This window comes from Clarias gariepinus, chromosome 22, assembly GCF_024256425.1.
Source record: "Clarias gariepinus isolate MV-2021 ecotype Netherlands chromosome 22, CGAR_prim_01v2, whole genome shotgun sequence".
Lineage (NCBI taxonomy): Eukaryota > Metazoa > Chordata > Actinopteri > Siluriformes > Clariidae > Clarias > Clarias gariepinus.
The window spans coordinates 22,202,125-22,216,275 of NC_071121.1; the positions used below are offsets into that span (position 1 = coordinate 22,202,125).

At 40.7% G+C, this 14,151-nt stretch overlaps 1 protein-coding gene across 2 annotated transcripts in view; it reads right to left on the reverse strand.

Moving 5' to 3' along the window:
• Positions 1-14,151, reverse strand: part of magi3a (membrane associated guanylate kinase, WW and PDZ domain containing 3a) — a 151,098-nt gene that overhangs the window by 68,332 nt on the left and 68,615 nt on the right. For both annotated transcript variants that reach the window (XM_053482070.1, XM_053482071.1), the window contains exon 2: positions 1,028-1,144. In XM_053482070.1, coding sequence (XP_053338045.1) covers positions 1,028-1,144 — 117 coding nt within the window. The remainder of the gene's footprint in view (positions 1-1,027; positions 1,145-14,151) is intronic.

Below are 14,151 nucleotides of genomic sequence, written 5' to 3' on the forward strand. Positions count from 1 at the left end.
CTCAAAATATAAAAGAGTTTAACATTTAACTGAGTCCCACTCGTCTCTGTCACCCGCCATAATTATTATTTCTAAACAAAAGCAAATAATTCACTCCTACCACATGGGTTTCACCAGTAGGATTATAAATGGTGGAGTTTTACCGGCCCTTAACCTGCCTCCATAGTCTCAAAACTTGACTGAACTGGATGTAGTGTCGTCGAGCTCACGGGCGCGGGCGGCTTCTAATGCACGTGATTTTCGAGTAATTTGCACTGGCGGTGTTTTAAGACTGGTGTGTAAGCGTGTGTAATGAGGGGGTAATGAGGGGGATAAAGGCAGATAAAGACAGATCAGAGACGCAATTTCCGATCGATCATAACTGAATTGATTTTTTTAAATATAATATAATCTATAAAATTCTGTCATTTACTATGCAAACACATTCACACACACAGTGTTTTCAATTTTAGACCTAGCCTTCATCATTTAGTTGTGTTTTCATTTTTATATCTAAACATTTTAACGCGCTCACACACATTTTCCTTTTTTTTTGTTAGTCATAAATGCAAGTGGGGAAAAGTATAAAAACAGACAAAAAAATCTTTAAAAATCAATTATCTGAGTTGTATTTTAGTCGTGAAATTAACAGACACATTTTGGAGACCTTCAAGACAATATTATTATTATTATTATTATTATTATTATTATTTTTAAAGAGTATAATATGTGACCTTTAAAGTAAATCTTGGATGCTGCTGATTAAGTTCATGTTAAATCCAACTCAGTTTTTTTTTTTTCTTTAGTTGCGAGAGTGGTTTAAGCTGGTGTTAAGAAGCTCGGGGGTAAAATGTACAGCCTCCTGTGATGAATGGAAGTGACAAATGACTGTAATTTACACAGTAGGCTTTGGGCTTCGTGCTGATGTTTCCCTATTTTCCTCATTCGGTCCTGTTTACAACCAGATGCCACAACAACAACAACAACAGGAAGACAGTTAAAACCTTGAGACAGGAGGAAGATTACGTCAGTGTGCATATGTACTCACAGGGGATGGTGCGGAGGTACAAGTTGTCCCGTATCACTTGCTGGAGCTTGTGGTCCAGGGAGCCTTTCTGGAACTGTAGGCTGAGGTAATGGCGCAGGTCCGTGTTCAACACCTTACCTGCGGAGACACAACCGACAACACAGGCGTTAGACCCCTACGTTCAGTCTTTTTTATATAAACGATCATGAATTAACCTGTTGATCTGACCACCTCTGACAACGCCCCTATGTATGTGTGATAGACAGACCAATTTAGAGGAAAAATAAATAAATAAATAAATGAATAAATAAATCGCAACCAGCCATCTGATTGGACGATGACTCTGGAATTCCTAAAGGAAAAACATATGTCCTACTAATCACGACTCTCTTGTCTTTACAGGACATCTAGCTGAACAGAACAGCCTGAAACAATGTAGATCTTATCATACAATGCCAGGGGGTGTTTCGCTGCTGATGAGGAGGCTGCACTAAGCATTCTGGGAAAAGATGCCTCAGACAAGAGGACCTAAAAAAAAAAAAAACATCAGGTTTTCGATTTTCAGCTGTTGATGAACGCTGCACTTTTTCCAAACGGCTTGGGACGGAACTGGAAGGTGATCCATGATTACGTTATAATTATAAGCCAACTCTACAGACCATACAGTCCTTAAGATGTGCATTATGCCGATGATTTCCAGTCTGACTTTGATTTACCCTAATGCTGTAATTGTCTATTTCTTTACTGGATGACATCATGGCAGACAGTAAGGGTGATGAGTAATCAAACATCACTCATATGAACACAGGTTAAACTTCTCTTGCCTTTTAGATTTCTTTCTGATACACCAGCTCACAGACACACACCTCTGATCCGGTCTGAGCCAGTCATGGGCATCTGTGAGCTCGTCAATATGAAAGAAGCACATATTCTCTCCTTCACCCTCTGAGACATACCTTGGGATCGCTAGCTTGTGGGTGGACATGGCATGTCATCAAACTGGGATGAGATTCCATCAGAAAAACCCAAAGTTCTGCCTCAACCATGACCATTCGCCTCTCATTAGTGCCCCTTCTACCACTGCCACACACCCTGCCTCGACACTACCACTTAAAACATTTCACCAGACTGTTTGTTTGTACGCTGAAACACGGCTCGCGAGCCACACCATGTCACGTCATGTGGTGTTGATGCTTTAAAACCCACACAATCAAGAAAAGTTACTACTTTGCCATATCAGTAGCTCCTTTGCTTCTCCCCCGGGAGGGGATTAAAAACGATGACCTACTGGGTCGCTGATTCATCTTCGTCTCGTTGGCTTGCTGAGTTGCATACTAATGCGCTTTTTACAATTACCTATTCAGATTTCATTTTCAAGTATTAATTACTCCTCAATTACCATGTTCATCAGGACCGAGAAGGGTTCGCCTCAACCCGTCTTTCTGGCCTCTCTGTGGAACTCCACCGTCTAATAATGCCACGCTTTATTTCAGGACTTCAATTCAAAACATCCTGGTTAAAATTGGATTTTTTATTTTTTTTTTTAGATTGTTGTTAGTTACAATTAGGAAAGACGTCCTAATTAGGTCTGCTGTTAATTAGTATATGTACTGTATTTACCGTTTCCATTTCACACATCACATCATTGGTTCTTTCTGGTTACCAGGTTTATATTTGGTTACATTCCTAGTGTACAGGTGTCACGGATGTTGCAATAGCTGCCTCGGTGTTATGGAATCCAAAACTTGACTGACGAATAAGTCCTTTCTTTCTTTTTTTTCTCTCTAGTAGGCATTAGTTCAATGCTGCAATGCTGAACTGTGCTGAAAATGCCGAGCTCACTAGAGAGCACTGCTCCATTCTGCACTCTCTGTGTCTTTTCTCTTCCTTTCCCTCTTTCAGTAGATCTCTAGGGAAGAGAAAGCCAATATCCTCCTGTCTCCTCTTTTCGATTACATCACTCTCTTTGGCCACCACACACACATACACACACCTGCAAACCATTATCGCTCAGCCTGGGTCACAGAGCGAAAAATGTAAAGGAATCAATAATGTGATCAACTACATGTGAAAAAAATAATCTCTTATGCTTATCTACGGCACGGCTTAAGGATTCAGTTCAAATCCGAGTGACCTGGGCTGCTCACGGCTGGGTTTTGCGGCTCGCTAGGAACAAGATATAAAACCCGAAAATGGTCGTCTGACTCTGGATCTACTCTACGCCTGTCAGAACGTTGTGAAACTTTTTTCGGACGTCGTAAAGACGCAGTGAATGAGGGGAATGTAGGTCAGGCCACAACAGCGGTTTTGGTGCGTAATTGAAACGCACAATTGAGAAACGCACTGCGTGCAGCCAAAAAGTTCCCATGCACGAAAACTCTGTGCCTTCTATTCATCAGAATGATCCTTAAGCGTACCGCATGCGCTGATGATCTGTTGCTCGTGTTACCCGCCAGCGTGGTTCTCACAATAAATGAAATGGGAACTGTGGGAGAGAACCACAAGGCTTGGTCTTTACTTTCCATTAAACTTGGGGGTCTGAGACTACACAGGGCTGTCGCCGAGGCTCGGATGTTTTTTCGACTACATTTCATATTCTCAGAGTGTGAGAGCCTAAAGAAGTAGAAAAAAAGCCAGTGATCACTTGCAGGGAAATAATGCTAATGCGCCCTCACGTGTGGTAAATCCCTAAATCCGGTTTGTGTGGGAGAAAATTAGGGCTGCATAATCTGATTCATAAAAAAAAAAAAAAACACATTGCAATTATTTGGACACATATTGCGATTGGAATTTAAACCTTTATATTTAATCACTGAACTGATCATTTTGTATTCAACATATCTAGAATAACACCAATTAACCAGATAAATTAGCTCATTAGGAGGATGTTTTCCCAATACTTAAATTATTATTATTAATAAAAATAAAAACAGCTTAGATGACTCTAATCAAAGAGAGACTCCAATCTATCAAACGCTACATAAATCCCAGACTATAACCTGATATAAACTACAGGCTTCTGCGATTAAATAACTGCGCAGGTCCATATTGCAAATTCGAGAGTTGGATTCGAGGGTTAAAATTGGAAATGTCCTCATTGCAGTTTTCTTGGTTGATACTAAGTTTTACTTTAAAAAAATAAATAAAATAGATTTCATTCACTTTTCATTCACAAGTCTTTAATCACTCTGTGTGGGTTTTTTTTTGTACATGCTTTGTTTTACATGTTTATTTTATGGCTTCATTATTAAGTTGGTACAAAAAAATTTAAAAACATTTCTGATTTCCAAGGCCAGAAAAGAAAGCAGCATATTATGTACAAGACCACTTTTTAGACCCCCCCCCCCTGACTCTTTACTTTCTTTCTGTTATTTACCTTTAAAAATATATTTTTTTTTTTAATCAATTGATCTTTGTGAGCATAAAGGTCTCAACTAATGCACCTGGGTTTGATCATCTACCAATAAAACTAATAATCTTTATATATACACCTTACACCTTCTACAGTGCAATTACTGATAAATGTGGGTGTGAGATTTTCAATGTTCCTTTTACGTTGTCAAAAAGAATATCAAGTAATATTTAGGTGTTTTGGATTTTCAGCATAAAATGAACCGTCAACACTTGTTAAAAACCTAACCATCTGTTATACGCAGGCATGCGATTGCACACACACACACACACACACACACACACACCAAATGATCGGTGCATCCCTAGTAAAAATCTACTCAAGCTCACTAAAATTGCTTCAATAAAAAAATATTTGCCCTGCTATATCCAAAGAAATGAATAAATAAACTTGACACTAAAAAAGCTATACTTTTTTATTTTTTGGCCCATTACCTTCAGCTCTCTTTGCACAACAGGCGATCATCTCCTACAGAACCTTTCCCCAACCCATCCCTTCTTGACATTTCCCCTCTTGTTTTTCCTCAGGAATCATAATGTCATACGACAGAGAGCTCTGGGATTTAGGATTTAGGGATCAGCCGTGCCTCTGCTGAGATGACTGAGAGTTCGTGAAGTATGCGTGAGCTGTACATCGCTTCTGTGATTTACAAAGCGAGCACTTGGCTGTAGATGGTTATTAGTTAAATATCAGAGGTGAAGACGCACCGTACATATGCACCGTGATACATGTCCAGTGAAGCGTTCACAAACGTTTAACATTTCCTCCTTATCGCTGCGCGTTTGTTGGACTTTGCGATTTGGCTCCCAGTCACTGTTAGCGAGCTACACTGTATCTCAAGGGAGCCACATTCGGCCTCCTCCAGCGATGTGCCATGACTCCGCAGACTGTCCGTGGGAGGCAGGGTACACAAAATCTCCCTTTGTGCCTCATCGTCTGAGCTTTGCGGCCTTTTGTTTTGTTTGTTTGTTTTTTAAACCAGGCCAAGAAATCCGAATATGACTCTCCTAAGCTCTCTCTTTTATCCCAACCTGCCCCCCTACCTCCTAGTCCTGTTATAACTTGCTTATAGACCTCCTATTTTCAACTGTTTAATTAAGCGAGTGATGGCCGGAAGAGAAATTCTTCTTGCGTGATAAAGTTGTGAGAAGATCAGCGACGTGTGGACACTGGACTTTATATGAAAAATCCTTAATTAACTAAGTATAGACCCTTCAAATCACAGGAAAAAGTCATGGCATGTTATCCAAAATTCACTTTTTAATCATTTTAGACATTCAGATGGGATTCTAGTCAAAGTCAACACACAAGACAAAATAAATTTTCATTTTGCTTTTTTTTTTGTTTACCTGCTAATGGCTAACCTAGTCTTTTTTAGTTTTTAAGAAAAGCTGGGTTAGCTGGTCGCTACCAGAATATTATACGTTATACGTCTAATCTAGTGATCTCCAGCTGTTCCAAAGGGCTAGTTGTTAGATAGCTGTTAGCAGTTAGTGGCTAACTTTTACATCAAAGACTTCTTTGGCTAGCAGTTGATTTTGAACTTTTATTATTAAGCACGTCCTCGCTCTTAGGCCACGTCCACATGCAGCTGAGTATTTTTAAAAGCAGATTTTTCTCTGCGTTTTGAACTTTCATTCACATGCAAACACAGTTTACTGAGATTTTGAAAAACTCCTTTCGAAGTGAAGATGTATTGAGTAAAGTAAAGAATATTTCGTGCAATGACGGACTTGTGTAAAACTGTGACTGTGTTAATGTTGCGTACTGTACTTGTATAGTTAAAATGTTTCTACATACACATGCAGTTACTCAGACATTTGGTTAACCAACAGAGGCACCTGAATGAACTACGAAGCTCAGAAAAGGAGAGGGGGAACCCTGAAAAGGGATAATGCTTGATAAGGTTCAAAATATGGATGTTTCAATGTCCCTGTATTCTGATAAACTCTGAAAATGCTTTTTTTTTTTTAGGGGACATTCGTGGGCAGTTCTTCTAAAGCTTTCAGAGTTATGTTTTGATTTTGGAGATCAGCATGTCATGAAACTTATTTATGATTTTAAAAAAACAAGACCTTTAATAATAACGAAACGTTTTCGTTAACAAGAAACAAAGTTCTGGTTTAACACTAATTAAACTTAGATGACAAAATATAACGCAAACAAACAGACCGAAGGCGTAGGCTGACGCGAGTTGTGCTTGCTGTACCGCCACAGCCTGGTTGATGGAGGTCAGTGCGAAGCAGACACACCCACCTGAGCTCATGTGATAAAGCTGAAAGAAACAGGTGCCATTCTTCTGCCTGCATCATTCATCTTTACTATTCTCACATCTGTATTTTACGCTTCTATGCAGCTGCTTCTCAGACAACAGAAATAAAACTCCCAAGAACAGTAGGAGAATTTCAGCTGTCTGTCAACCAGAGGCGGCGGCGTGGTCTAAATAAATCAAGAAGTGATACGATAGATTGGATTAAACGTGCATTCTCCAGACATCATAAATTATTTCTGCCTTCAGGCGGGTGATATAAACCGGGACAGCGGGTGTCGGGCGCGATCTTTATCCGCGGAGAACTGAAGGTCTCAATATCATCTACTAAACGTAGTTCTTTTTCCAAAACTCAAACAATTAATACATGATGAATAAAGGTCAGATCTGTTTCTCATGACATATTAGGTGTCTCTCTTTAGTTCATAAAAAGAAGAAAAAGAAAAAGGTCATTATCCAAGCTTTACAGTGGTTAAACCTTTAAAGTCTTCAAGGAAATAATTAAAGGACCTCATCTGAGCGGTGGGAAATGTTTAAAGCAGCTGTATGAAAAGATGGAAAGCATGAAAGCAAGATGGAAAGCAAAGTCCATATCGATATCACTCATTTTATTAGCACTATATGGTAAATTTTGCATTATTTTTTAATGTCTAAATATTTGCATTTGAGACGGTAAAGATGTTGAAGTTCCTCTATAATCCTGCAGGAGGTGCACTTTAAACAATTCACACATGGGCAGGCAGTACAGCACAAAATTATTTGCCAAGTTTTTTTAGGAATTTTTTTTTATTATTATTTATAAAATGCACATTTATAGAATGGCAATAACAAATCGAATGACCGCCTAGGTATTGTGATCACGATGATCAGGTGGTTCCTGGTGATTAATCATTCCAAAAAACAATACTTTTTGGTTGTTGTTGTTCAGGCCTTTTTCTTCATATCGCATATTATTTTTCTATTTATTCCAAGCTCTGACCCGAGACAGACCTGAACTCTTTGTGACACTTCTGGCCAATCACTTATCCTCTTCTTCAATTAGAAGTGCTGCTTAAATGTCATAGAGATGTCAGCGCAGGACTCTAATGAGGCCATCGCTTAACAACACTGCATGAGCAAGGCACAAAAAAAAAAACTCTACATTGAGCTTATTAACAGCCTGTTGAGGACTCTGGGCAGTGTAGTGTCACGCAAAGTGCCATCCATTGGTCATTAGGACCACTGGCACAAACCCTCAAACTTTGGTTTGTTCATATCCTTTAAAAGGAGTGTTTTTATTTCGGTGCAAAAGAAATGAAAACCAGTACAACAGTGCATCCAGGGGGAAACGGATTTGAAAAATCTGTTAAAGTTTATATTCCTCATTCTGTAGTACGTAGTCTCGTAGTCGTCTAATTAAACGCTCTCTAAAACCTCACAGCTATTCACAGGTCCGTTGATGCGTTTTTAGCTGCTCACGATCCCCTTTTTTTAAATATCCCTTTGAGGAGAATTTAATTCATCAGGAACAGGGTTGAACGTGTGCAACTTGGCATTTTCTGGGTGTTTTTCCCAACACGGGGCTTTTCAAATCATGTAATGTCGCTCCTTCAGACTTATTGAAGATGTGATTCTGGCTTTATAAACCACCAGAGCTTCTTCATTAGGAAGAGTGAGAAGTCTTTTCTCTACCACTGAATGCACAGGAAGCCTTCAGGTGACGACCCTGTAAAGCATAATTAATGAGGATCCAAGTTACAGTATTGTAAGGTACAAAAGGGTCAAATTATTGGGCTGCATCGAGCAAAGAAAACAACTATGGAGATTTAAAATTAGTAAAAGGGATCGTGCTGAGCCATCAACTTTGTTGAAGAAATGTGGTTAGGAAAAAAAAGTCATAAATGGAGAGCCTAAGAAGGGAAATGATGAAGCGATGCACCCATCATGGCCACTGTACAAGCCTCTGCAGGCAGTGTTATGATCTGGGTTTGTTTCAGTTGGTCAGGTCTAGACTTCATAAAATGAAGTCAGCTGACGACCTGAATGTACTAAATGACCAGGTTATTACTTATTAGCGATTTTTTCGTGACTCGTATAGTGAAAGAGTGGTTCTGGGAGCACGAGAAATCTTTTTCACACATGAACTGACCACCCTAGATCTCAAATGTTACTTGTTCTTGTGTAAATCTGTCAAGCACCTCAATTATGGTTATCTGTAGAACACCGCTATCAAATCACGGCTCCAAGCTTTAACAAGGTTTCTCCTGGTCAGTTGAACGTAGTTAGTAATGACAAAGTTAAATTTTATTTGAAACCAAGTAAACCCATTAAAGGTTCCATATTTTTCCAATTCTTTAACAACTTTACCTAAGCCTCAGAGCTCCCCAGTGCGCGTGGTCTAGAGTTGAGCAACTACACGGGTTTCTCTTATATGAGGTCACATTAGGGGGAAATATAACGGCTTTTAAGATTTAAGTGCTGGTCAGTATGAAAAGATCAAAGCTGAAAATATTCAGGTTTTTGATATTTGAAATGTCTCACGTTTTTGTTTGTAGATGCACATCAAAGAGCCGTCTGAATGTCTAAGAGTGACTAAAAAGTGAATTTTGCATAATAGGTGTCCTTGAGCAAAGTCTCTAATCAAGACAGCCTTGTTTGATGCTTAGCCTGATTTAAAAAGGAAAAAAAAAGGCGAAGGTGGCAAATTTCTGACGCCACCGTAAAGCTTTACTTAGAAATCAATGCCTACCCGCCTGTATAAGTACAAAGCAATCTGGCCTGCTTTCAGATCGATCTTCTCAGGGCGGTGATCACTGCAGGACACCAAGGACGAAATGTTTGCTTGGAGGAGATGCACAAAACTACACAAAAATGGAAAAGATTTGAGTGAGTGCTGTGATCTCGTTTATACAGTATTGTGCGCTTCTCAGAGAACTTTAGTGCAACATACACAAGTATAAAATACAAAAATGCACAAGCGACAATGCGCAAGATGAATGTCAACGTATACTGAGCCGAGCCGAGCCGTCCTCTGACGCTGGGTGGAAAAGCGATCCATGTGACAGTCACCCGTATTTCTTAAAGAACATCCAGCCCACGGCAAGTCGTCAAACCGCCATGAAAGGGCACAAAGATCTGAAAAGTGCCATTCTTTCTGGCATTTGGAAAGCCCAGCCTTAGATAAGTCCCCTAAGTTTTCTCTCAGTAATGACACATGCCTGCAGCACCCACTCTGCAGTGCGAAGGCGGAGATGAAAGAAGCATAAAATCGGGTTTAAAAACGCAAGATCGAGACCCTTCTGCACCCGTCTCCATTCAGCCGCAGGTCTCGCTGTGGAGACACTGGAACCTGCCTGATGGCGCACTATAGCCGGGGCTTTCTACTCATATTGCGTCTTGGCACTCGGCAGGAAGTAAGGGAGGAGTGAGCGCGAAAAGGGAAGGTGAGGCACATCAAAGCAGGACCGCCTGTGATCCCTGAGCTGTGATGGGAGACTTGTCCTTCAGGCGACGATTCCCGCTGAGAGCTTTCGACAAGCTCAGACATGTGACAGAGAGGTGTAGAACAAATAGAATCCCATTTAACGCCGTAGTACCCGAGCGGGAACGGATCAAAGCGGTGCAAGTCACTACACAACGACTCCACGCTTCTGCACAATGAGAGCAGAGGGAGAAGAAGAAGAAGAAAGGAAAACAAAGGCAAGATCAAAATTATGATAAAAGGGAACAACGTGGGCGGCGTCAGATGCAGCGTCACAGAATCGGATTTGTTGACATAGGGAACAGAAAACAGTATTGCTTCGCTTCACAGGAGTGTGTGTACAGTCCGACATGTTCACGAGCACGGTAGATCTCTCACCTTGCCTCACCTTGTGAAACGTCTCTGACACATTACCAGCATCTGACAAGCGTCTTTAATTAAGCCACACAAATCCTGGCGCTCCTCCACTTTCCTGTTACCGCGGTGTTGAAAATGAAGATGTGAAAAGGCAATAAATTTAAAAAAGCAACTGAGTCACCTCTAAATACACACCCTGATGATTTATTGACTGCTTGGAAACTTTAGAAAATTTATGATGCAATCAACACAAGTTTGTTAATTAATACTGGAGCTGAAGAATAAGTCGTCTCTGTTAGAGGTTAGCGAAGAGACGCGGAGCCCCTAAACGCTGGTTTTACTCTCCACTGAACCTCTTGTTATTCTGGCCTCGTGCTGTCTGCCTGCAGGGGAGCCGTGTGTGTGACGGCCTCGTGCCTCTTGACTGCTGAGTGAGCACGCAGATGCCTGCAGATGCCCGTGTGACTCAGCATATCTGCTCTTGAGTAATTACCGGCCAAACAGATCCACATCCGGGTGCGTCGGTATGCTCCCGGTGTCCGGTCTTGCCTGGCGTGTGGGTGTAGGTGTGTGTGTGCGTGTGTGTGTTTGTGTTTCACAAGCATGTAAATCTGTTTAGGATTCTGAAAAGGTGCTGCATAAATATAAATCTAGTTGTGTATAAAAAAAAAAAACTACGTTTCATAATGATCGCCTGGCTAGTGCGTGCACCTCTTCGCCGTCTCCGCTCGGGTCCGATTTGCTCTCTTCCGTATTGGAGTAATCCATCAAGGGCCTCGCGCAGCTAACCGCGCGGCTGCCGTCTGTAAGAGCGATCGACTGGCTGGCTGCTGCGTGCTGATAGGGCCTTTTAAGCGATGCACCTTACGCCTCGAGCCCATCCATCTTATAGTTGAGGGAGTCAGATAGTTCACAGGTCCTGCTCAAGAGCGGACGAACCAGGCAGTGAAACATTCCACAGCGGGAGAGCGCCACTATCGTGCTTTAATGGGCAACAGACGGAATGCCAGGAAGTGTGGCACAGCACTTGTTTTAGACAGATGAGGGTAGAAAAAAACTGATTCCACTACTTCACCTTTCCTGGGGACACTTATCGCATCTGTAGCACAAAGTAAGCATGGCCTTCGTCTTTTATCATTTTATTCCCCCTTACCATATACTGAAAACATACAGGTAGGAATTCCATTCAATTAGTTTTAAAAACCCTATTCATTGACAGATCCTCTACCTCAGCCACATCACTCCAATACTACATTCCTCTTGAACGCATTTCAGTGGTTCAATTTCCCCAAAATAAAGTCAAATTAGTAAATTAATTTAAACCATGACCAGTACTCATGTACGAGGGAGAGTCAAAAATGATCCGGTTACAGTAAAACATCTGCAATGTCCATCAGGGCTCTCCGTTCAAGGCTACTGTTTCCTCGAGCAGGTGTGAACCTGTTCCATCAGTTCATGTGTAACTGCGGTGCGAGCAAAAATGGATGTGAAATACACGAAAGAAGAGCAGAGTGCAGTGATTGATTTTTTGTTTCTGGTCTGAGAAGCATAATGGTAGAAAAGCGTAAAAAGAAGCGTTTGGATATCTACAAACAAAATTTGGACCGATGAAGGTGAAAGTTCCTTAAAGGGAATCGTTACTGGTGACGAGACACGGATTCATCACAAAGAGCCTGTGAGTAACAGCAGAGTATGCGACTGAGAAAAAGTAAAAAAGTCGACCATCAGCTGGAAAATTCATCACTGCTTACAGTGTTCTGGAATTCTTGAGGGCCCGAAGTATTGGAACATTCAGGAAAAAAGTTCAACGGTCAACAGTACTCGTTACAGTGAGACAATTATTAAAGAATCGAAGCCTAAAAACTTTGGATTAAACACAGAGGACTGATATAAAAGGACGCTGTGATTTTGCACAACGATACACGTCACACATTTACAGTTGCTCACAGTTGTTATGCAGTAGAAAGAAAAAAATAATCAATAATAAATACAATTTAAAAAAGTCCTAAAACAATAAGTCCCTTATTGCATACCAAATATGACCAAACAGCACTGGTAAATATTGCACAATTAATACAGCAATCTAATATATGTATGTAATATTGTATTACATATTGAAAGGGTATGTATTACCCACACTGTTGACATTCTGCACAGACTTTATTTTGAGGTGTTAAACCATCCTCCCTATAGTCCTGATCTCGCTTCATCAGACTTTCACCTGTTTGATTCCCTAAAGGCAGCCCTATGAAGATGAAGAGTCACTTCTGATGAAGAAGTGAAGACAGCAGTGTATTCGTGCCTCACAGCTCAGCCGTAAACAAATAAGAAAGCTCGTTGACAGATGGACAGAGTGTATTGAAAAGCAAGAAAAAAAACATGTATTTGTCTTTTTTCTAAAAGTTAATTGAAATAAATTCTACAGCCAGAGAGCAGACAATTTTTGACTCACGCTTGTATATTCGTGATGTAACTGAATATCAACTAATACTGACTAAGAACTACGACACTCCAAACACTGTCAAACTGTATACGTCAGTCACTAGAACTGGATGCAAAAAACACTACAAACACTAAGATCCCTTTAAATCGGCTCTTCTTAGCTGTACAAACAAAAGATTCTGTGTTTCTCTTCCTCACATACGGTTGATTCCAGATGTTCTTTGAGACTGAGCATACCGACATGACTACCCATACGCAAAAATGCAGCTGTGCCTATGCCAAGATAAAACCCTAATACTGATTCCACCCAAAATCCGGGCCTCTCCTATTGTCTTGTGCGATTAGACAATCTCCTAAATCTGACCAAGCAATAACTTGCTGCTCCCAAAAACAGCTGCACATATCAATTATGGTGCGGGTCAAATCCAGGCCAAGCGAGCAAAAACAACAACAACCCTTGTGAGTTTGTCAGTCGTCACGCTGGCCTAGAACAAAGTCTGTTCGCTTATACAAAGTTGGAACGTGTCGATGTATGCACGCTTGGGTGGATACATACTGTACCATCATCCTGCTCTAATTGAAACCTTAATCCTTTTCAGTCTAACGCCAAAAGCAAGATCAGAGCGTGTCGCGCAAAAAAAAAAAAAAAGGCTTGATATAAAACAAATGTGGAACAGGATGCAGGCAAAAGAGAGAGACAGTTTCCATGCAAGCATTTCATCATTAAGGACCTTGAGACATCCAGCGATCTGTTCTTCGTACTCTCGAACAATAACCATCAGCCCGAGTCTGGTGGCGACACGAGCTCGAATGATTAGATAAATGTGTGGTGTGGGGGGAAAGAGAAGAAGTCAGAAAAGAAATAGAAAACGCCACTCAAGTATCACACGGAAAAAAGAAATGACGAAAGATAAAAGTGATGTCCGAAGACAAACGGTAGTCTGGCGTGATGTGGCTGGTTTCTTTAAAATGTCTTAACCAGAGCTTATTACTATGATTATCATGAACATACCTCGATATAACACAAGTACAAAGTTACTAGAGACATACATGTGCAGTTCCTACATGCTCAATATACACGGGACAACCTTTCTCCATTTCGAGTTAGCGTTTTTGTACAAGAACAAACATTTTAGTTACTTTACTTTTTGATACTTTGAGGCATTTTTTGTACTTTAAAACCTGTAATAGGTTTAGCTGCTTGG